The sequence below is a fragment of the Capra hircus genome, chromosome 6 (assembly GCF_001704415.2).
Source record: "Capra hircus breed San Clemente chromosome 6, ASM170441v1, whole genome shotgun sequence".
Taxonomy (NCBI): Eukaryota; Metazoa; Chordata; class Mammalia; order Artiodactyla; family Bovidae; genus Capra; species Capra hircus.
The window spans coordinates 110,445,433-110,470,817 of record NC_030813.1 but is presented as its reverse complement, the minus strand read 5'-3'; the positions used below and the strand labels follow the sequence as shown (position 1 = coordinate 110,470,817).

Sequence of the window (25,385 nt, the reverse complement as noted above, 5' to 3'; positions counted from 1 at the left end):
ACACGTGAGGACTCAAGACACAAAGGGAAGTTAGGTAAACTGCCCAAGGTCACACAGTTAGAAAATAGCAAACTTGGGTTTAAACTCAGATAACCTGGCTCCAGAGTCTGTAATTCCAACCACTGCCAACTACTGCTAAACCACCACATGGAAGAAATACTGATGTAGAATTTATTACCAATATTGATTTTAAAGGTCAATAATATCAGCTATGCTTGTTGGTTAAATAATATTACTAAATCAGTTGCCTAATGGTGAATTAAATTCGTGACAAACTAAAAAGAGCAACAATTTAAAAAGCAGGTCTATGTACTGAGATGCTATAATTTCTTTAATCAATCAATAACATTTCATAATAACTCAGTGTAGGCAGAAGTTTGATATTAATATCACTTAATTCTCACTTATCCCTTCAATAACCTTGACATCTACAAATAACCCTACAATCTTAACATTTAATACTTTCTTACCCTACAAATATACCCTATTTTCTGCTTTTGCTTTTCCTCTTAACCAAGGATCCCAGATAAGCAAAGTTTTTTTTTTTTTTTTTCCTCTCTGGATCCAGTTGTTTCTACTAGCCTAAACATTTCTGATGTCTTAGATTCATCACCATTTTTCTCCCCTAGTCCCTTGTCAGAAGTTCAGTATTTCCAGGATGGCTTACTGTACTGAGTATGTACTATAACCCTAAAATGGAATTCTGTAAAGGACGCTAACATAAAAAATAAAAACAGATTTGTCCACAAGATGTAACTCCTGCCTGCCTTAATTTTATTATTCTCCAAACAAATCCAACTCTTTCAACTATTCACAAGGACATGATTTTTACTCTTCCAAAGTCATTTTTGAAAATATATATTTAATAAAATATGACTAGGTCTACTATGTGATGTAACACTCAACATCTAGATTATTTATAAAGGTTTTAGACAACTGAAGAAGTCAATTAGTTTAATAATGTTTAGTGCAATCGAAAGTATAAAGTATAAAAACAGTGTGGCTACTAAGCTCTGCTCACATAGAACCAGCACATTCTATTGTGATTACGATATACTTCTGAATCATTCTATTTTACTATGTATTCAGCAGTCTAAGAACATCTGTGAATGATCTAACAAATTATCTCATACAGCACTTTCCTTCAGATAGATTTTAACAGAATACGTGAAACATATGCAAATTCACTTTTCAACTGAATAGCTTTTCTTAGAAGTTAAAAATAGAAATGTGAATGACCTTTATTTACCACACAGACTGTTCCAAAAGAAAAGAATTTAAGGAAGTCAGGATCAGCGTATTAAAAATGTATCATTATCTAAAGTTATTATTTTATAAATCAAGCCATAAGAGTAATAAAGATTATGATTTATTTTCTGTTTTGTAAACTCAATTTCAACAATATAATTTTCAATCACAAATTTAGAATTCAGAGACCAGCTGCTTAAATGATGATATGGTTTGTTAATTCCACAGTAGAAAAAAGGTCCCATGAAGAAGTCCTGGAATGTAATTTCTAGTGCCTTTCTGGTCAAAGTCTATGGACTGTTAGACCTCTGTAAGGCCTGGCGTGAACATGACCTCAGTCTAGAGTGCAGAGTCTGTTAATACTGTGACAATTCTACTTCTAACCATCCTAGAAGATCCTCAGGAATAAATAAACCTGTGATTAGACTAGGCTAGCATGTGGTAGGTGCTCAGTACAGAAGGGTCAAATGTTGAACAAATCAATCTGTCACCTCACTGAACGCTTTGCTTTTTCAATTCTTCTTTTATTCCCTAGTCCTATCTACCGTGACTATCTCCTAGGTAGCCTAGACTTTCTTCCTATCTTTCCATATTTACTTAATATTAATTTTTACTTAACACTAGAGTTCACATGGTCTAGCTTCACACTGGCCATTTTTTCACTTTGTTTCTCAACTTCATTGCCAACTGTTTTCAGCAAAGCTTTAGTTGAAGAAGTGTCAAGCGACTCTAGCAATTAATTATGTATTTTAAGGAAGTCCTATACTATCTTTACCATTCCTTCTTCATCCTTCTTCCCTCTTCTCAGACCTGCCCCCTGAACATATTCTACAATAAATAAGTGTTGTTTAAAATTAAAAAACAAATGAATAAAAGCAACCTTTGCAAAGGGTATTTTAATCCTGCCATGTCTACTCCAAAGTCATGGAAGTACTAGGTACTGTGACTCCAAATGCAATATTTGTCCAACAGAAAGAAAACAACTTTAATGAAAGTCTATTTATTCTTTTTCATGAGAGTAAAATTCACTGTGTAAACTTTCTAACTAGAATAAATTAAGTATGACTACCATATTTAGAGAATCACCAGTATATTTCCTAGTCGAACATAAACACAAGTGTTATAATATATAATAACAGGTTCTACACACTTTGTAAATAGCATCTCATTTAATTCTCATAATGAACTTTGAGATTGCTATTCCCATTTCACAGATGGGAAGCTAAGGCTCATGGAAGTTACTTGACAAGTTAATACAATAAACTGGAAAGCTGATATTCAAACTCAGGACTGCCTCCGTAGTCACAGTCATTGAATTAAATCATGCTGTCACAAATATACTTCAATGGCTTCTTTGTCAGTGAGAATATGCTCAAACTCCTAATTCTATTTTCTATACAGGAAGAGTTGCAGCTTCATTTTTATACTTATAAAATGATTAACTTGTATGTATGGGGAAGGTTTAGAGAAACATGTATTCAGTCATCTTTATATAAATCAATTGAAAACATAAAATGTTTTTATAAAAACTTACCATTTAACATCAATAGATTGTCAGTTCCTGGATGTGGATAGCTCAATCGACCTTTAAAAAGATGGGAAAGGGAAGTTTGAAGATTATGGAGCTATTTGAAAACCAAAAAAAAAAAAAAAAGGAAGGGGAGTAAGGAGAAGAAATTTACTGAGCACAGTACAGTTCTTCAGGAATAAAAAATTAATGTTTAGTTAAAAGTGTATTAATTGAAACTATCTTTGGAAGTTGAAAACAGTGAACTTTTAGCTCTCAGAATATAAAAGCACAATGTGATTTGGGAGCACCCCTTACAGAATCAAGATTTCTTTTTTTTGGAATGTAAAAACAATGTAGGTACCCTAGTCTTTCAAACTTAATACAGGATGTGAAAATTAAAAAAAAAAACAACTCAAATCTGTTTGTAATTCTCTCTCTAAAGACCTATTTTCCCAAAAATCATATTTGAAGGACAGAAACTTATATTCTTAAAAAAACACAACAAAATATCAAAAAAAAAAGAGCCGCAAAAACTCTTCTCAACTTGCTCTTGAATTCAATATGATTTTATAAGCTGAATTTAAATAAAGCTTAATAAAAACATTTTAAAGGTTTTACTATAAATAACATTGGAAATTTAATACTGTTTGATATTGTTCAATGTTTATAAATGGGACAAAAATAAAAACATAAAAAATGAAAATATTAAAGCTTAGGAGCATAATACTTCTTTTTGAGTCATCCTTCATTAGGGAATTTTGCATTTAGAAAAATACAGAAGGGACAACTACTATATACTGCTGTGGAAGAGAAAAAAGTTGTACATGAACTGCTGCAGTTTTACATAATAACATTTATTTCATTAAATCCCAATAGTGAGGATGATCATTTGTTTGTAGTCCATGAAAATACAGGATTTTCCTCGAATGACTGAATCTCTGATAGACTATTAGAAAGGTACATTAAAATCTGCTTAGAAAACTTTGAAAAATTAAATATCTGTGAGATTGCATTTTAGCAACTTTTAGCACAGCCCTTGAAAAAGACACTACAACAGAGTACAGTGTATTGATACCAGAGGGAGAAACCAATGACTGTCAGTGAGCCTGACACGATTTGTAAGGAGTACAGAGTAACTGCATCTGCCTTTACCACCTCAGCAAGTACTTTATACTCTAAGGGTCCTCTCCAAAATATCCCACACAAAACAGATATTTTCTACTGGCTTTTAATTATGAAGTTAAAGAATTTTATCATCTCCAATGCAAGAGCAAGTCGCAAAGGTAATCCAATTTTGACATTAAAACATATAAGCAGATATATACGTGTATATATATACATATATATATATCTATACATACACACACACGTCATCTGAGTTCTAATTTAACTACACACTTCGTTTTCACACTGAACTTAAACTAAACGTTTCTGACCTTCAAAGGACAATTTACCAGCCCTTACTGACTCCTAAGTTTCATGCAGCATGACATTAGTTAACAGAATGCCATACAAATAAGTTCATTGATGCGATACTTTAGTATGGAGTGAGAAATAGAAGAGTAAGTACAAAGGGCATAAGATAGAAAGAGTTAGGAAGCAGAGCTCTCTTGAACTGGATATTTCAACAGTGTGGAACATTACTTTGAAGGATCATAGTTTATTTTGGAAATATGCCTATTTCTAAACATCTTGTTGCAGATGACCAAATTTAGAGAACAATTTAAGGCTACCAAAAAAAAAAAAAAATCACCGTTATACTGAGACTGAAAACCAAAATCCCTAACAAAGTGGCAACCTGTGTTGCTCTGTTCAGTGTAACAAGTTCATTAGTCTGTACACTGATGCTAAGGATACAAACACTAGTGAGATAGTCTCTGCTTATGATGCAGCAGGTGAGACAGACACAAATAAACAATTCCAATACACTTAGCCAAGGGTAAAGAGTTATGTACAGTAGGCTATATTAAAAAAAACAAAAACACAAATGAGTATTTAACCAAGTTCAGGGATTTAAGCAAGATTTCCAAGAAAAGTAAACTAAGCAAAGCCTTAAGCCTAGCTCTGCTTCAAAAGACACTCAACTTCCAATTGCCACATAATTATCCTCTAATAGGTCCACTGTTCACTTTATTTTTTATCCCAAGACACAGGTAACAAGATATTTTCATTACTCATAGTCTTGACTTCTTGGCTCTGAATGGACTTAAAAGGCACACCTTATGTGGAAAGTTCAATGAACAGATATTCTATTTGCAAGTGGATAGATATGTGTAAATATGTTCTAAAATATAATTCTTCAAAGAAGAAAATCTCTCAAGATAATTAATAAAACACTCCAAACTGAAATAAGCAGATTTAGATTTGTTTTAAAATTACCCAGTTACTTTTCCTCTACCATCAGTTCAGTTCAGTTCAGTCGCTCAGTTGTGTCTGACTCTTTGTGACCCCATGAATTGCAGCGCGCCAGGCCTCCCTGTCCATCACCAACTCCCGGAGTTCACTCAAACTCATGTCCATCGAGTCAGTGATACCTTCCAGCCATCTCATCCTGTCGTCCCCTTCTCCTCCTGCCCCCAATCCCTCCCAGCATCAGGGTCTTTTCAGATGAGTCAACTCTTCGCATGAGGTGGCCAAAGTACTGGAGTTTCAGCTTTAGAACCATTCCTTCCAAAGAAATCCCAGGGCTGATCTCCTTCAGAATGGACTGGTTGGATCTCCTTGCAGTCCAAGGGACTCTCAAGAGTCTTCTCCAACACCCCAGTTCAAAAGCATCAATTCTTCGGCTCTCAGCCTTCTTCACAGTCCAACTCTCACATCCATACATGACTACTGGAAAAACCATAGCCTTGACTAGACGGACCTTAGTCGGCAAAGTAATGTCTCTGCTTTTGAATATACTATCTAGGTTGGTCATCACTTTTCTTTCAAGGAGTAAGCGTCTTTTAATTTCATGGCTGCAGTCACCATCTGCCATAGTGAGATACTAATACATTTTTACAAATAAACTTTCATGGCTCTATTTTACACGTGAGTGAGTGAGTGAGTGAGCGTTAGTTGCTCAGTCGTGTCAGACTATGTAGCCTGCCAGGCTCCTTTGTCCATGGGATTTTCTAGGCAAGTCTACTGGAATGGGTTGCCATTCCCTTCTCCAGAGGATCTCCCCAACCCAGGGGTAGAATCCAGGTCTCCTGCATTGCAGGCAGATTCTTTACCATCTGAGCTATAAGGGAAGCCCATCCATTTTACAAGGGGTAGTATTAAAATTACTTTCATTAAGAATCTGCCAATTGACAGTAATAACTAACACTGGAGGTTTTATGGGATTCCCTGGAGAATGGGATTGGCCTAAACCACTCCAGTATTCTTGCCTGGAGAATTCCACGGACAGAAGAGCCTGGCAGGCTACAGTCCTTGGAGTTGTGAAGAGTCAGACACAACTGGGCAACTAACACTTGCACTTGGCAGGTTTATGATGTACCAGGAGCTTTTCTTGGAGAAGGAAATGGCAACCCATTTCAGTATTCTTGCAGAGAGATTCCCAGGGATGGCAGAGCCTGGTGGGCTGCCGTCTACGGGGTCGCACAGGGTCGGACATGACTGAAGAGACTTAGTAGCAGCAGTAGCAGGAGCTTTTCTAAGTTCTTTACAACGAATTACTTAACCCTCACAACAATCCTGACTTAGGTACCATTATCTTCCCACTTGAAGATAAACCTTGCCACAAAAAGTTAAACATCTTGCCCAAGATTACAGCACTGGCAGGATTTGCTCCAAGCAGATTAGCTACATACTTAATCACTATCTTATAATGACTTCCTAGCTAATAACAATCTGGATCAAAGTAGGCACGGTTGGTTGTACAAAAAATTCATTCAATCAAAAACTTCACAGAATAATTATGCAGCATAGATAATTTATCCTTTAATATAGAAAAAAACAAAGAAAAAAAAAGCCACATTGCTATAAAACCAGTTTCCCCCTATTGTCAAAAGGCCTGTGGCACAGAGGCAGTTGTAGATTAACACTTGTTTTGTCAATATGAGGACACACAAATGGGCAGACACAGAGCTGCCCACAGGGAAAAAAAGTAGACTTTCCCAACCTTTCTTGTAGTTAAGTGTGCCCATGTGTCTACCGTGTGGTCAACAAATGTAAAACAAAACTGGTAAGTGAAGTTTCTGGAAAGTATCCTTAAAAGGGAAGCACTTCCCTTTTCTTTACCGTTTCTCCTGCTTTCTGGAATGCATATGCAATGGCTTAACCGAATCAGGCATCTTAGGTCATGAGGCAGAAGCTGGGTGTGAAGACTACAAGACTGAAGGACCCCAGACCCATGAGAACCACAACACTACTTCTCGGAGTCTTATGTTTATGTAAAAGAGAGAACGCCTATCATATTTAAGCTACTTAGTTCTCGGTTATACCAGAAGATAACTTTACAGATAAAGTCCTCTAGCAATGAGTTTGAGCAAACTGAATTTTAGTTAATTGGACTATTACTTATGATTGTAAAAATATGACAAAATATAGTAATGTCATGATGGTTTTAACATATATAAAGAAATGGGTATATACTCCCTCTTGGTCTCTTTTACATTAGAATACTGTAAAATTGAAAATAAACAATTTTGAAAAATCTGTATTCCTGGTGTTGGTGAATAACTAGAAGACCTACAGTACCTTAAAAATTGTCTTGCTGCTGCTGCTGCTAAGTCACGTCAGACATGTCCGACTCTGTGGGACCCCAAAGACAGCAGCCCACCAGGCTTCCCCGTCCCTGGTATTCTCCAGGCAAGAACACTGGAGTGGGTTGCCATTTCCTTCTCCAATGCATGAAAGTGAAAAGTGAAAGTGAAGTTGCTCAGTAGTATCCGACTCTTAGCGACTCCATGGACTGCAGCCTACCAGGCTCCTCCATCCATGGATTTTTCAGGCAAGAGTACTGGAGTAGGATGCCATTTCCTTCTCCGAAAAATTGCCTTATTAGTCTATTAATATTTTAACAATATGCATAATACATATACAAAAAGACAATTCATGTTAGCCATTTCAGATGCATATTCATTCAGTTCAATTCAGTTCAGTCACTCAGTCGTGTCCCACTCTTTTTGACCCCATGAATCACACATGCCAGGCCTCCCTGTCCATCACCAACACCCGGAGTTCACTCAAACTCACGTCCATCGAGTCAGTGATGCTATCCAGCCATCTCATCCTCTGTCGTCCCCTTTTCCTTCTGCCCCCAATCCCTCCCCGCATCAGGGTCTTTTCCAATGAGTCAACTCTTCGCATGAGGTGGCCAAAGTACTGGAGTTTCAGCTTCAGCATCAGTCCTTCCGATGAACATTCAGGACTGATCTCCTTTAGGATGGACTGGTTGGATATTCTTGCAGTCCAAGGGACTCTCAAGAGTCTTCTCCAACACCACAGTTCAAAAGCATCAATTCTTCAGTGTTCAGCTTTCTTCACAGTCCAACACTCACATGCATACATGACCACTGGAAAAACCATAGCCTTGACTAGAAGGAACTTTGTTGGCAAAGTAATATCTCTGCTTTTCAATATGCTATCTAGGTTGGTCATAACTTTCCTTCCAAGGAGCAAGCACCTTTTAATTTCATGACTGCAATCACCATCTGCAGTGATTTTGGAGCCCAAAAAAATAAAGTCTGACACTGTTTCCACTGTTTTCCCATCTCTCTGCCATGAAGTGATGGGACTAGATGCATATTCAGTTCAGTTCAGTCACTCAGTCATGTCTCACTCTGCGACTCCATGAATCGCAGCACGCCAAGCCTCCCTGTCCATCACCAACTCCCGGAGTTCACTCAAACTTATGTCCATAGAGTCGGTGATGCCATCCAGCCAGCTCATCCTCTGTCGTCCCCTTCTCCTCCTGCCCCCAATCCCTCCCAGCATCAGGGTCTTTTCAGATGAGTCAACTCTTCGCATAAGGTGGCCAAAGTACTGGAGCTTCAGCTTCCACATCATTCCTTCCAAAGAACACCCAGGGTTGATCTCCTTCAGAATGGACTGGTTGGATCTCCTTGCAGTCCAAGGGACTCTCAAGAGTCTTCTCCAACACCACAGTTCAAAAACATCATTCTTCAGCACTCAGCTTTCTTTATAGTACAACTCTGACATCCATACATGACCACTGGAAAAATCATAGCCTTGACTAGATGGACCTTTGTTGGCAAAGTAATGTCTCTGCTTTTCAAGAGGCTGTCTAGGTTGGTCATCACTTTCCTTCCAAGGAATAAGAGTCTTTTAATTTCATGGCTGCAGTCACCATCTGCAGTGATTTTGGAGCCCCCCAAAATAAAGTCTGACACTGTTTCCACTGTTTCCCCATGTACATCCCATGAAGTGATGGGACCAGATGCCATGATATTCATTTTCTGAATGTTGAGCTTTAAGCCAACCTTTCACTCTCTTCTTTCACTTCCATCAAGAGGCTTTTTAGTTCCTCTTCACTTTCTGCCATAAGGGTGGTGTCATCTGCATATCTGAGGTTATTGTATTTCTCCCAGGAATCTTGATTCCAGCTTGTGCTTCTTCCAGTCCAGCGTTTCTCATGATGTACTCTGCATATAACTTAAATAAGCAGGGTGACAGTATATAGCCTTGATGTATTCCTTTTCCTATTGGGAACCAGTCTGTTGTTCCATGTCCAGTTCTAACTGTTGATTCCTGACCTGCATATAGGTTTCTCAAGAGGCAGGTCAGGTGGTCTGGTATTCCCATCTTTTGAAGAATTTTCCACAGTTTATTGTGATCCACACAGTCAAAGGCTTTGGCATAGTCAACAAAGCAGAAATAGATATTTTTCTGGAACTCTCTTGCTTTCTCAATGATCCAGAGGATGTTGGCAATTTGATCTCTGGTTCCTCTGCCTTTTCTAAAACCAGCTTGAACATTTGGAAGTTCACGGTTCATGTATTGCTGAAGCCTGGCTTAGAGAATTGTGAGCATTACTTTACTAGCATGTGAGATGAGCACAATTGTGTGGTAGTTTGAGCATTCTTTGGCATTGCCTTTCTTTGGATTGGAGCTGCATCAAAAAACACTGACAAATATGACAACTGCATACAAATTACCAACTATAAAGATAAATTATTCACAAGGCAATATTTAAAGATATGCAATAAGTTAAGCCAATATTAGACTACTGACATATATATCCATATATATATGTATTGATATGTATCAGCATATAAGGTATTTCTCCAAACTAATTACTACCAACACAAAGAACTTATTAGTGATTCACATATATATATATATATATATTTGTTGATATGTATCAGCACATAAGTTCTTTCTCCAAACTACTTACTACCAACACAAAGAACTTATTAGTGATTCATATATATATATATTTTTGATACGTACCAGCATATAAGTTCTTTCTCCAAACTACTTACTACCAACACAAAGAACTTATTAGTGATAAAATGATAACATTTCTTATTTCATGTTTCCTTAGATTTATAAACATTCTTTTAAAGTTATAGAAATGTGAATTAGAAAGGATAGAATGAAGCAGTCATTTCCCCAACATTTCTTAATGCTTGTGTATTCTCAAATTTAAAGCTTCCAGTTAATGAGAAGATAGCCATTTGATGAGTTTAGTTGCTAAGTTGTGTCCAACTCTTTTGTGACCTCACGGACTGTAGCCCACCAGGCTCCTCTGTCCAAGGGATTTTCTAGGCAAAAATACTGGCGTGGGTTGCCAATTCCTACTCTAGGGGATGGCCCTGACCAAAGAGATGCATCCACGTCTCCTGCACTGGCAGGCGAATTCTTAACCGCTGAGCCACTAGAGAAGCCCATTCAATGTAGCGTCTTACTTCCTTTCCCTGATAGCATATTCTCTTGGTTCTCCTCTATCAGCAGCCACTCCTAAGGTCTTCTTTGCAAGTAACATATCTTCCTCCTCTTCTCAACCCTTAAATGCTAAAGCTCCAGTGGTCAATCCTCAGACTTCTCTCTCTACACTGTCTCCCTAAATGACATTATCTGCTACCAAAACTTTATATGTCATCTCTAAGCAGATGACACTCACATTGTATCTCTTAACTGCAACTCTCTACGCTAACTCTGTATTTCCCCAGATTAGTATACAGTACTTTTTCCCATTAGTTTGCTCATTTCCAAACTTTGGGTTACCTTATTCCCCATTCTGACTAATCTGTGCATAAATCTGTCACCTCTTCTCTTATCAACACAAAGCCCAACCTGACTACTCTTCACCAGCTCCTTCACTGTCTGCCTGGCCTAAGCCATCCCCATCTCCTCACAGACAGCCAGAATAACATCACGGTCTTGTCTCCACTCAGAAGTGATCCTTCTAAAACCTAAATCAGCTTATATTGCTCTATTGCTTAAAACCCTCCCCAACTTATCTGGCCCCTCATTGTCTACCATTCTAACCACAATGGCCTCTGCTATTACTCAAACATGGCAGGCACATTCTCATTTCACGATCTGTATACTTCCTCCCCTTTTTGATCCAAAATGCACTTGCCTACATATGACCAAAGTCACTTAACAGATGCCATCACAGACCATCCTGTCTAAAACAGCAGCTTCATTCTTTCTCTGTGCCCTTGACACTATGCTTCTGCCTTCAAACAGAAGGCAGATTGATTGACAACACTGATTCCCGTTGTCTCTGTCCTTCATTAAACAGATCCATGAGGGCAAGACTGTCATTTTTTATTCCCTACTCTATCTCTAGCATGTAACACAGAGCTTGGTACATAACAGATTCAAATATTTATTAAATGGATGAAAAAAAAGTCTCATTCTGTTATGTGAACTATGACCTTGATCTAAAGCACAGTACCTAAATATGCATTTGTATGTGAAGCAGGGAAAAGACATTCTCTCAGTGAATGGGAAAAAAAAAAAAAAAATCACAAAACAAGCTTTTATCAATTCATTTCTTAACCCCTTAAATATGGGGAGGGGAGGGAAAAAGACAAGTCCTATTTTTGCTCTTTGCCAAGATTAATTTTTCCCATCTCCACAACTGCCCAACAGTTAATGATGTCAACCAATTTCTCATTAGTGATGAGAAAATTGCTGAACAACAACAACACATGTTCTGCCAACTCTTTTAAACAGGAAAAAAAAATCACACATTAAGAGTTTGAGTTAGAATAGTTAACCAACAAATAAGACAAGTGGTTGTTCAAAGCACAAACTCAAGAACTATTAAATTCTACCAGCTACTAGCAATGAAATTTAGATATTTATTATTAGTAAGTCACCACAATCATCCAACTGTAAATTAAGGCTAAATATCTACCATTAGTTGTGATAATTAACTAAATACATACATGTAGAGTCATCAGAACAGAGCTTAGCATATATCAAATGCTCAATAAATGATAGGTATGATATGTTATATACTGGGTACATATATTAAACCAACACACATACACATACACAACACTCTTAAATAAGAACTAATTTTTCCTTTTTATGTGCTTTAAACAAAGCATTGCTCCCACTGCTTTGGTAGACTGTTACCATATTTCTTTTATTATCTACATTTCACCTTTATTTTGAAACGCAATTAGGAAAAAAAAAATGGTTCACAGGAAGCCTGGTAAAATCCACTCAGAATGTGGTCATTACCAACCTTGAATAACTTCAATCTCTGCTCAGATCCAAAGGGCAGGACAATCATTCCTGACCTCACTCCCAAATCTGAATGTATGCCTCATAAAAGCCTAAGAATAAGACCATACAAATGTAGAAAAGACCCTTAGATCCAGATTCCAAGAAAGCAACAGAATCATTCCTTACCTTCATCTAATAAAAGCCATCAGTCTACTTTAGTTTCCAGGAAAATTAATCAAGCTAATTCACTCTTAAATAAGGATCCCATCATAATTTTCTTTACCTAATATTTATAACTTTCAATACCTTTATCTAATTAATACTAGACCATCCATTAAGAGGGCTTCCCTCGTAGCTCAGGTGGTAAAGATTGCAATGCAGGAGACCTGGTTCAATTCCTGGGTTGGGAAGATTCCCTGGAGAAGGGATAAACTACCCACTCCAGTATTCTTGGGCTTCCCTGCTGGCTCAGCTGGTGAAGAATCTGCCCACAATGCGGGAGACCTGGGTTTGATCCCTGGGTTGGGAAGATCCCCTGGAGGAGGGCATCATAACCCACTCCAGCACTCTTGCCTGGAGAATCCCCATGGACAGAGGAGACTTGTGAGGGCTACAGTCCCTGGGGGGTCTGTAAACACCAAGGAACATAGAATATGAATAAGTTTCTTTTAAGTATAACCACAGAGAAAGACAAAAACAATAAAGGGCTAAACTTAAGTCATTAATCATCTGGTAAGATAATGTATCATTGTAAAATCACTTCAATAAAACTGGTACTAATTGATATATGCAATTAAATGCTAAAATCATGTAGTACTAATGGTCACAAAAGTTTAAATTACAAAACAATTAATAAAAGGAATATTGAGAATAACAAATGGACTATCAAACATCATCAGTGGTAGTACAAACTGACATAAAACTTAAAAATAAATTGGCAAAAGTGGGGGGGTGGGATGATTTAGGAGATTGGGATTGACACAGACACACTCCTATGCATAAAACAGATACCTAATTAGAGCCTGCTGTGTAGCACAGGGAGCTCAGTGCTCTACACTGACCTAGATGGGAAGGAAACCCAAAACAGAGAGGGTTTTTGTAGACATAGAGCTGATGTACTTCACTTTACAACAGAAACTAACACAACATAGTCCAATAAAGATTAATAAAACAATACACTTAGTCATGCTTAGGGAATTCACTTTCATGCATTGGAGAGGGAAATGGCAACCCACTCCAGTGTTCTTGCCTGGAGAATCTCAAGGACGGGGGAGCCTGGTGGGCTGCCGTCTCTGAGGCTGCACAGAGTCGGACCGACTGAAGCGACTTAGCAGCAGCAGCAGCTGCTTAGGGAATTAAGACTGCTGGTCACCACCATAGTCTGATCCCACAAGAGTAGGAAATCTGTGACCTATCCCAGCAGCAGCAGACATCATCAACCAAGGACCACAGGTCAAGCAGCAACCAGGTTTTCAAAAGACACTGTTTTAGAGCCAGAGAAAGAATGATTCCACTTCCAAAATGAGACTGCCCCTCACTCAGGAGGATACATGAGTTTCCTTCCTTCTTATGCTTATTGAGATAGGCTGGGACCTGGGACCCTTTGCTGCAGTGAGCTCACCTGCACAAAAGTCTCTTTGAGCATCAGCATACAAAGAAACCATACGGAACTAAAAATAAAGTGCCTACATGTGCGGCTGCACCACATTATGAACAATAAGATACAAAAATATCAAAAACTCAACTGCCACTTCTGAGGCATCAGGAGCAAAAGCAGGATGCTGTGCATGATCCATCCCTGCACACAGCGCCTCCAGGGCCACCAAGGGTGGATGGACCACTTAAGCCACCCCCTGGCCTGACCCACAGATCCACCCCTACCTTCACCCCATCTAAAGGACTAGTTAACTTCCCCATCTCAGAGAGCATGGGAGGGAACATCTCTTACTTGTTTTCATTCCCTGTTAATGTAGAAGGAGTCAAAATAAACCTTGCCTCTGTGGTGGCTCAGACAGTAAAGAATCTGCCTGCAATCCAAGGGACCCAGGTTCAATCTGTGGGTCAGGAAGATCCCGTGGAGATAATGGCAACCCACTCCAATATGCTTCCCTGGAGAATTCCATGGACAGAGGAGCCAGACGGCTACAGTCCACAGGGTCACAAAGAGTTGGACAAGACTGAGTGACTAACACTTCCACAATTTGGGTGGGGGGGGGGGGGGAAGTTGGCAATATGTGTCTAGTGCTTTGAAAACAAATGTAATGTCTACTCTACAGAAATAAACTCAGAAAAAGCTCATTGACTTTCACTTAAAAATTTAAATAACCAAATGTACAACTGTAGGGGAATGGTTATACAAACTATTTTGCATGCATATGAATGATTTTAAGTTCTAAATAAATATTGATAAAAAATTTTTGTGGGCCATTGTTTACTCTTTCAACCAATAATTCACTGAGCATGTTCTATGTGGTTGGCACTAATACAGATGCTGATTCAACATAAGGCAAAAACAGAAGTGGTCAATGCTCCCATGATACACTATCATGTGAATAGAAATATACACTGAAAAAAAATAACTGAATCAGAAATAAATGAGAAAAGTGCTCCAACTGAAAATTCACATGGTTGCTTAGCAATCCTTACAAAGTAACCCACTACTGACTAGAGTGTCAAAGAGGCTTCAATAAGGAGGTACCTGAACCAGGGATTACAGTCTTCCAACTGAACATGGAAGACTGAATACATGAGCTCATCTCTGCTGCTTTCTGAAACCCCTAAAATGACAGCATAGAAGTTTTAAAGAGGCATAACCACCATTAGGACAAAGAGAATTGGACAGGATCACAGAAGAATCATATCACATTTTCAAAAGCTGTGAACATGAATGGCTGAGTGGTAGTTGACTGTGGAGACCAGAAATCACCAAAAACACTAAAGGCAACCTGGTGTGTACATGGGGAAGATTATCAAGGAATAAGCCATTTACTATAACAAAAGCCCCCATAAGTTGAGAAATAAGCAGCTCTGGTTATCACTCAGAGTAGATATGAGTAGAACTGGAAACTGGGAGGTGGATGATTGGTTCAAGCAGAGACACCTGCAGCCCCTTCTCTGGCTTTTCTAAGAAGGCTAACTAGGCAGGACTACAGCTTCTAGGCCGAAGAATGGAACACAGACATCCAAGTCCATTCCCCAGACCAAAAGAAAATACATGAACACAGACACTGTGACACACAGATCCATTTACAGTAATGCTCACTAGATCATAAGCTTTAACTACACAGTTTCCAATCACCATTTCTGTTTTATCTTTAAAAATGAACGGACAGCAAAGGATCCTAAGATACTGAACAAAAGTCTCCAGCATGAGAAAAAAAAAAGAACAAAACCAAACAATTACAAAAGAAGAACTTACAAGAAGCATAGACACTACAAGGAACTGGAAAAATAATTGTTTAAGTACTCCAGAGAAACAAGATCGAAGAATAAAAATAAGAAAGTTCTGAGAATTTTTCTAAAAAGGGTCTTAAAAGTTACTCAGAGAAAATGTTTTAAATAAAAAAATCATTATAAGGATTGAAAGTAAGAGATGAGGAAACCCTTCCAAAAGCAAAACAAAAGATAAAGTCATGGAAGTTAGAAACCAAATGTTGAGTATAGGAGACTTAATATTTCAAGAACAGCAATTTCAGAGAGGGGTAACATAAAAAAATAGAACAGAAGAAATTATTTTTAAAAAGTCAAAAAATTCCCAAGAACTGAAGGAAATTAATCTCTGAAATAGGAGGACTCAACTAATGTGCAGTACAAGAAATAAGACAACAAAATGGAATGAAAGAAGTAAAGAAGGAAGGAAGAAAGGGGAAGAAGACAGACAGGTAAAGTCTCCCACCATCATACATAGAAAGACCCATATTTACATTACAAAATTTCAGAACCACAGGCATGAAAATATTCTAAAAGCTTCCAGTAAAAAAATTAAAATTAAAAAAAAAACAGAAAAGACAATCATACAAATGAACAGGTTTTAGAATGGTGTTAAATTTAACCCTGGAAGTAATGAAGCATTGCTTTCAACATTCTAAATCACTAATACATAATTCCACACAAGCCTATCATCTTATGTAGGTAGAATAAACATGTTTTCATACATACAAGCCTCAAAATTTATATCCTATCTTAAAGAAGGTTGTAAGGTAGGCCCAATAAAACATATATAAACCATTAAGAAAGAACATGGAAATTAGGATATGAATCTCAAAGGAAAACGGAATTCTTGGGCTTAAGGAAACCCCAAAATGACAGTTATGATGGGCTACAAGGATACTCACACCACCAGGGGAAGAGGAGGGAAGACAATTTATATGACTATTTGCTGTTTTTACATGTTCCACGAAGCTTCAGTGTTTTACAAATATATTCTGGGATGAATTAGTGTAAGTACTTAGAAAACTAAGCAAACAAACCAAAAGAGACAATGATCAATTCCAGGAAAAACAAAGTTATATGAGAAAGAAAATGTTACAGTACAAAACATATGAGGTTCACCTGTAAATAACATTTGTATTATCACAGTAATTTCCTTTAATGAATGCACACTACTTTTTTGAAATAAGAAAAACATTTCAAAGGATGAAGTCCTATATCCTGCAGGAAAACATTTCATTAGAGACTCTCAGATACTTTTCAAATACCATATGCTGCTAAAATTCATAGGCCCAGTTATCCCATGTATTTATCACTTCAGGTTCTATATAAAAAATATTCTTTCTGCTTTTATAGAGAAAACGAAGATCATGGCATCTGGTCCCATCACTTCATGGGAAATAGATGGGGAAACAGTGGAAACAGTGTCAGACTTTATTTTTTTGGGCTCCAAAATCACTGCAGATGGTGACTGCAGCCATGAAATTAAAAGACGCTTACTCCTTGGAAGAAAAGTGATGACCAACCTAGATAACATATTCAAAAGCAGAGACATTACTTTGCCAACAAAGGTCCATCTAGTTAAGGCTACGGTTTTTCCAGTGGTCATGTATGGATGTGAGAGTTGGACTGTGAAGAAGGCTGAGCGCCAAAGAATTGATGCTTTTGAACTGGGGTGTTGGAGAAGACTCTTGAGAGTCCCTTGGACTGCAAGGAGATCCAACCAGTCCATTCTGAAGGAGATCAACCCTGGGATTTCTTTGGAAAGAATGATGGAGCTGAAGCTCCAGTACTTTGGCCACCTCATGCGAAGAGTTGACTCACTGGAAAAGACCCTGATGCTGGGAGGGATTGGGGGCAGGAGGAGAAGGGGACGACAGAGGATGAGCTGGCTGGATAGCATCACCGACTTGATGGACGTGAGTTTGAGTGAACTCCGGGAGATGGTGATGGACAGGGAGGCCTGGTGTGCTGCGATTCATGGGGTCACAAAGAGTCGGACACAACTGAGTGACTGAACTGAACTGAACTGAACTGAAGCCCGTATTTCAAGCTCTAGGACAGATGCTTTGCGTGAGTAATAAACTTTTAATAAATACACATATGCTTTGAATAAATGTGATTTTTAAGAAAATTCATTGTCATTTCTGTGCAATAGTTTTTAGTTTTTAGAAAAGAAACTGTAATCTTATATAAGTCAAATGATTTAGTTGACTATTCAAAGATGCTTGGAAGAAATAACAACTCTAAATTTAATAATACTGTTGCTAAGAGAAATATATACAACTAAATAAAAATTTTAAATCTCTACCCATGATACCATATTTCAAATGAATCTTCTACAACAAGAACTTTTACAATCATACTTTCAGAATTTCCTCTTCAATCTGCAGATAACAATGACAACAGAAGTTCTACTCTAATAAATTGTACCGTTAAGATGAGCTAAATTCTGAGTTAGTTGGGGATAAAGGTATCAAGTATGTCACAACAGTGATCACCTCTTAAAATCAAAACACATTTAATAAAATGTATATGGCGTCTATATCATTTAGTCCAAAAACAATTATTTTTTTCCTCTTTATCAAAGGCCAGTGATCTACAGGAAAAACAAAATCAATGAAGTAAAAGGGAAAGAATGTGTAAATTCTTATTCCTTTTTAAAATAAAAGGAAACATTTTTCTTAAAAACTGAAAGCATACATAGCAATCTATTATCCTGTTTTGGAAAACCTTCTAGTAAAATTATTTTCATCTATACTTTTTTCGGCACGTGTGAAAATTTTGACTTCAAACCACACAGGTGGCTGAAGGAAAGCAAAATGAGGTTCTGGGAAATACATGCCTCTCTATCAGAGTTATTAATAAGCTAGGGCAGTTTAAGAGGAGGGAGGTAACTATACTTTGACATGGATATTGTTGGTATCAGTTTTATTTTTTGCTCTGCTCTATTTTAATAAAAAAACATTCAAATTTTTTAAACTTCTTATGGATTTCTTCACTCTTGTTCTAATAGAGGAGAGTTTCTCAAAAGTGTACTCATCACATAACCTTCCATGGCTAATTTCTAGGAGCAGGGCCCTGAAAGCTGCATGTTAAACATGCTCTCCAAGTCTGAGAACCTCTGTCCAGCTTGGAAGTAATAATTTTTTTTTAATTATGAAATTTGATTGCTTTTTAAAGATTTTTTTTAATATGGACAATTTTTAAAGTCTTTCTTGAATTTATTACAATACTGCTTCTGCTTTATGTTTGGGTTTTTTCTGCCACAAGGCATGTGGGATCCCCAACCAGAGATCAAACCCACACTTCCTGCACTGGAAGGTGAAGTCTCAACTGCTGGACAACCGGGCAAGGCTCTAGAAGCTCTTAAGCTCGAAAATGTAGTTCTCACACCAGACTTTTAGAAACTGATACAAGTTATTTTGTGACTCTGTACTTCAATTGTAAATTGTGGCTTCACCTGATGAATCCAATGTGATAGTTACTGATGTGCTCAGACTTTCAGTTGTGTCCCACTCTTTGCAACACCATGAACTGTAGCCCACAAAGCTTCTCTGTCCATGGGATTTCCCAGACAAGAATATTGGAGTGGGTTGCCATTTCCTCCTCCAGGGGAATCTTCCTGGCCCAGGGATTGAAACTGTGTCTCTCACATCTCCTGCACTGGCAGAGTTCCACAGAACAGCAAGGAGAGAGAAGAAAGACTTCTTAAGTGAACAATGCAAAGAAACAAAGGAAAACAACAGAATGGGAAAGACTAGAGATCTCTTCAAGAAAATCGGAAATACCAAGGGAATATTTCATGCAAGGATAGGCACAATAAAGGACAGAAACAGCAAAGACCTATCAAAAGTAAAAGATATTAAGAAGATGTGGCAAGAATACACAGAAGAACTATACAAAAAAGGTCTTAATAACCCAGGTAACCACAATGGTGTGATTACTCACCTAGAGCCAGACATCCCAGAATGCGAAGTCAAGTGGGCCTTAGGAAGCATTACTACCAACAGTGCTAGTGGAGGTGATAGAATTCCAGCTGAGCTATTTAAAATCCTAAAAGATGCTGCTGTTACACTCAATATGTCAGCACATTTGGAAAACTCAGCAGTGGCCACAGGACTGGAAAAAAATCAATTTTCATTCCAATCTCAAAGAAGGGCAATGTCAAAGAATGTCCAAACTAATACAACTGAACTTATTTCACATGCTAGCAAGGTAATGTTCAAAATCCATCAAGCTGGGCTCCAGCAGTACATGAACTGAGAAATTTCAGATGTACAAGCTGGATTTAGAAAAAACAGAGGAACCAGAGATCAAATTGCCAAAATTCACTGGATCACAGAGAGAGTAAGAGAATTCCAGGAGAATATCTACTTCTGTTTCACTGACTATGCCAAAGCCTTTGACTGTGTGGATCACAACAAACTGCAGAAAATTCTTAAAGAGATGGGAACACCAGACCACTTGACCTGCCTCCTGAGAAACTTGTATGCAGGTCAAGAAGCAACAGTTAGAACCAGACAAAGAACAACAGACTGGTTCCAAATCGGGCAAGGAGTCCGTCAAGGCTGTATACTGTCACCCTGCTTATTTAACTTCTATGCAGAGTACATCACACAGAATGCTAGGTGGGATGAATCACAAGCTGGAATCAAGACTGCAGGGAGAAATATCTACAACCTCAGATATGCAGATGATATCCCTCTAATGGCAGAAAGTGAAGAGGAACTGAAGAGCCTCTTGATGAGGATGAAAGAGGAGAGTGAAAAAGATGACTTAAAACGCAGCACTCAAAATAACAAGATCATGGCATCCAGACTCATAACTTCATGGCAAATAAATGGGGAAAAGTGGAAACAGTGACAGATTTTACTTTCCTGGGCTGCAAAATCACTGAGGATAGTGACTGCAGCCATGAAATTAAAAGATGCTTGCTCCTCGGAAGGAAAGCCATGACAAACCTAGACAGCATATTAAAAAGCAGAGACATCATTTTGCTGACAAAGGTCCAAATAGTCAAAGCTATGGCTTTTCCAGAAGTCATGTATGGAGGTGAGAGAGGGACCATAAAGAAGGCTGAGCGCCGAAGAATTGGTGTTTTTAAGCTTTGGTGTTACAGAAGACTCTTAAGAGTCCCTTGGACTGCAATGAGATCAAACCAGTCAATACTAAAGCAAATCAGTCCTGAATATTCATTGGAAGGACTGATGCTAAAGCTCCAAAACTTTGGCTACCTGATAAGAGCAGACTCACTGGAAAAGACCCTGCTGCTGGAAAAGATCGAGGGCAGGAGAAGAGGGCAACAGACGATGAGATGGTTGGATGGCATCACTGACTCAGTGGACTTGAGTTTGAGCACACTCTGGGAGATAGTGAAGGACAGGGAAGCCTGGCGTGCTGCATTCCTTGAGACTGCAGAGTGCGATAGGCCTTAGTGACTGAACAACAACTTCCATTTTATAACTAAGGCAAGTGAGGAGAATATCAGAGGGAAAAGAAGTATCTTGAAAAGAGGCAAGAATTTAGTTGATACCACCAGGACCACTTAGCATTTACAGAGTCAGTCCGTATTTCCTCAAGGATTATTTTCCTTAAAACAAGCAGAGAATTTTTTCTTCAGCAGTTTAGCAGTCAAGTGATAAAAATGATGCTATGATATACAAAAACACAGTAAATAAAAGCATTTTCAAGGCATCCACTTCTAAAAATGTCAATATTGAAAAACCATGCTCTAAATCCTTTTTCTTGAATTCCCCTTAATTGTTCAGAGAACATTAGTAAAGGCATTGTGACTTGCTGACACAGAACCTCCTAAGATTGCAAAATAAACTACATTTCTTCCTGCTGTTCTCAAATAATCTTTTATGTGCTTAAATTTTTTGTTTGCCCTTATGATTTGGAGGAGGGGTAGGCAATTTGGGGTAAAAATGCTTACACAGTAAGACCTTTTTTGTAAACTGCTGAGGGCAGAGAGGGGAGAGAGATTAACAATAATCACTGACTTGTTCTTTTGTTTAAAGGGGAATGAATTGACCCACACATACAGAAAAAAGATCACAGATTATTTAACATAGGTATGCAAACACAAAATTGCAAAATCACAAAACTTTTACTTGGCAAAGCATGATTTACTTTGACCATTGAAAGAATTCATAATTGTCCTTCCTATGAAAAGGGACATATTTGTCAAAAATCAAGACAGGCACCAGAAAATGGATGTTCATGGTGAGTAGTCACTGCAGAATAAATAAAACAGATCCGTCAGTGCCACTCGTACTACGGAAAGCATAAAACAGTGTGTTAGTGTTCACAGTCCAGAGCAAAAGACTCCCCCCACCCTCAGAGGACTGGCTGAGCAGTGTCACACCCAGTCACCAGCAGGCAGCCCTAAAACAGCTATGCCAGGACAAGTTGGCTGTCAGCTCCTCAGTTACGACCAGCTCTTCAACACAACCTGCTCCCTCTGTCTAGCTGACGCTTTCCCCTCATATTGTTTCATCCTTGTGTTGCTCAGGTTTCAGGTCTCACCTTTCATTCCTCCACATCTTCCTTAGGTACCTCCACTTATTACCTCCAAACACTTCATAGCCGCCCCCTCCACATTATTCTAATACTTACCATTATATGTGTACATAATCGAGCCCACCAGGTTCCTCTGTCCATGGGATTTCCCAGGCAAGAATACTGGAGTGGGTTGCCATTTCCTCCTCCAGGAGATCTTCCCTACCCAAGGATCAAACTCGAGTTTCCAATGTCTCCTGCATTGGCAGGCAGATTGTTCTTCACCACTGTGTCACCTGGGAAGCCCTATTGTATGATTATGTTATATTAATGTGTTATATGTATCTATGCATATCACACATGAACTAGGTCTCTCTTCCTCTTTGGCTGTACATTCCACAAGAACAGAGACCATGTCTGTTTCACATAACACACAGCAGGCTCTTGGATACTGCCTAGTACAAAAGAAAGCACACTTTCTGGAACAGAATGCATCCAGGGTCACTCCAGTACTCTTGCCTGGAAAATCCCATGGATGGGGGAGCCTGGTGGGCTGCAGTCCATGGGGTCGCTAAGAGTCAGACACGACTGAGCGACTTCACTTTCACTTTTCACTTCCATGCATTGGAGAAGGAAATGGCAACCCACTCCAGTATTTTTGCCTGGAGAATCCCAGGGATGGGGGAGACTGGCAGGCTGCCATCTATGGGGTCACACAGAGTTGGACACGACTGAAGCGACTTAGCAGCAGTAGCAGCAGGGTTTCATCTATGGCTGCCATCACTTCACATCCTCAGAGCCTTGACAAGACCATTCTACCTGCCATGCTAGACTAGAAAGACCCTAACAGTAAACAGTGGAGGTTCTCTACTGCCCTGTAAAAACCACTAGGCTTGCATTCTGGGCTAAAGTGGGGGCAGGAGGGTCCTTCTGTCAGTCTAATTAGTCAACAGTCCTGCCAGTAACCGGGCGTGGACTTTTTCTGGATTCCAGAGGACTGCCTAATTGCTTTTCTGTCTACCAACATAAACCCTTACCTGAAGCAGTTGTTCTTTCCCTTTAGAACAGCAGAACCCAATGCAAATTTTGCTTCTGCCTTTCATCTCTGTGGAAGGCAGCCTCCATGACTGCCTTTGCTGCTCTTTGCCTCCTAGGACTCACAGCTCTCGGGCATCAGACTCCACCCCAGGTGAGCAAGGTGTTCTACGTGGCTAGTATGCTGTCATGGAAATGATGGCATGAGACTGCTGAAGCTAAATCCTATAAGACACTGGGGCACCTGCTTCGAGGACTTTATCATTTGCTCTGGGGGTGCAGGTGGAGGGGGATACACTTGTAGGACACTTCGGCAGTCCTGAGCAGAGGTCTGTGATGAACTGTGTTCTCCTGCCAACAGCCTGCGCCAACTTGCCAGCCACATAAGTAAGTTATCTTGGAAAAGGATCCCCCTCGCCTTAGTCAGACCTCCAGATGACTGCCTCCTCATTGCTCTCCTGACTGCTATCTCTTAAGACCCTCACCAGAACTAACCTGCTAAAGAGCTTCCAAGTTCTAAACCACAGAAACTGTAGGTGATAATAAAGGTTCATTGTAGCTTCAAGCTACTAAATTTGGGAGTAATTTTTTATGCAGCAGTGTATAACTAATACAATCTTTCACCACTCAAGTTTGCACAGAAAATTTTCAAGAAACTGTCACCACTTACACAAAGGGAAATAAGAAATTCATTTTTATTTTCAGTTTTTCATTTACCCCACAAGTCTCACCTCTCTGTTCATTAGATTCCATAAGGAAGACATAGCAACTGGTTGGGTTATTGAAAAATATTTTAGAAGGATAAAATAAGATTTGTTCTGCTTTTTTTAGAGAAAAGAATTTTCATATGCTAAGTAGAGAACAGAATTTTCTGAAAGTGATGAAAAGATGAGATAAGAGAGATAGGATAGAGGCTGAAGTGATGCTCTAAAGATCAGGAATGGAAAGGAGGGGAAATAAATTCAGGGATTGGTTCCTTCTATATGTCACAACCTTGCTTTTCTAAATTTTTACTGATGCCAAGCCCCAAGAAACTGTGTAATGATCAGCGTGTGGGAGTAAGATACACAGTATGACAAATCCCAGGAGGCAGGGAAATGTGTACTAGTAATAAAAGAAAGAACTAAGTGACAGCACTTGGATATCAAGATGATTTTAGAAGGTGCGTGCATGTGGGTGTGCTAAGTCACTTCAGCTGTATCCAACTCTGCAATTTCATGGACTGTAGCCCACCAGGCTCCTCTGTCCATGGGATTCTCCAGGCAAGAATACTGGAGTGGGTTGCCATTCCCTTCTCCAAGGGCTCTTCCTGACCCAGGATAGAACCTGCATCTCTTAAGTCTCCTGTATTGGCAGGTGAGTTCTTTACCACTAGGGCCATCTGGGAAGTTCCAATTTTAGAAAGGTATATGATGGCAATTTGGCAAAAGTACCAGTCTTACTTCTCAATTCTATGGAGAAGCATTCTCAAATGTTTTCTTTTGTTTTTTCTCTATTCCCTGTCATAATTAATATGGAAAATAAAATGTTCCAATTAGAAACAGAGATGTGTTACCATGATTCCTAAAGGTGGTTAATGAGCCTTTTTTTCCTAACAGAAGATTTCTGAATTCATTTGAATATTTCCATTATTGATATTAAATTCCTTTTAGCCTCATACTGCTTCTGTTTTCTTTTTCAAAGTCTTCTTTCTAGGTTTCCTTCCACTTTTATTATAAAATAGGCTAGAAAAACTGGGATAATCAATAGTGAGTATATAATTAATATTTTCTCTTAACATATTCAAAGGGCTTCTTTAAGGAAGGCTGGGAGAAACAATGATGAAAAAAAGTTTAATTATCCACTGGTTACAGTTAATATTGACTTGATCAGCATTAGAATTTCTATGTATTTTCTTTCTATAGAAGGCAAGGAAATCAACAGAGGGAAGGTCTTCATAAGTGCCCTTGGACTGTTGGGGTAACTGGGTTAAAAAAAAACAAACAAGACCTCAAATACTCAAAAAACTAGGCTGAATTTGGTT

At 38.7% G+C, this 25,385-nt stretch overlaps 1 protein-coding gene across 6 annotated transcripts in view; it reads right to left on the bottom strand.

The window, feature by feature from the left end:
• Positions 1 to 25,385, bottom strand: part of CPEB2 (cytoplasmic polyadenylation element binding protein 2) — a 78,696-nt gene that overhangs the window by 37,802 nt on the left and 15,509 nt on the right. For 4 of the 6 annotated variants that reach the window (XM_018049737.1, XM_018049738.1, XM_018049740.1 and 1 more), the window contains one exon: positions 2,783 to 2,833. The exons of the other annotated variants lie outside the window; for them this stretch is intronic. In XM_018049737.1, the coding sequence (XP_017905226.1) occupies positions 2,783 to 2,833 (51 nt within the window). The remainder of the gene's footprint in view (positions 1 to 2,782; positions 2,834 to 25,385) is intronic. 6 annotated transcript variants of the gene reach the window in all.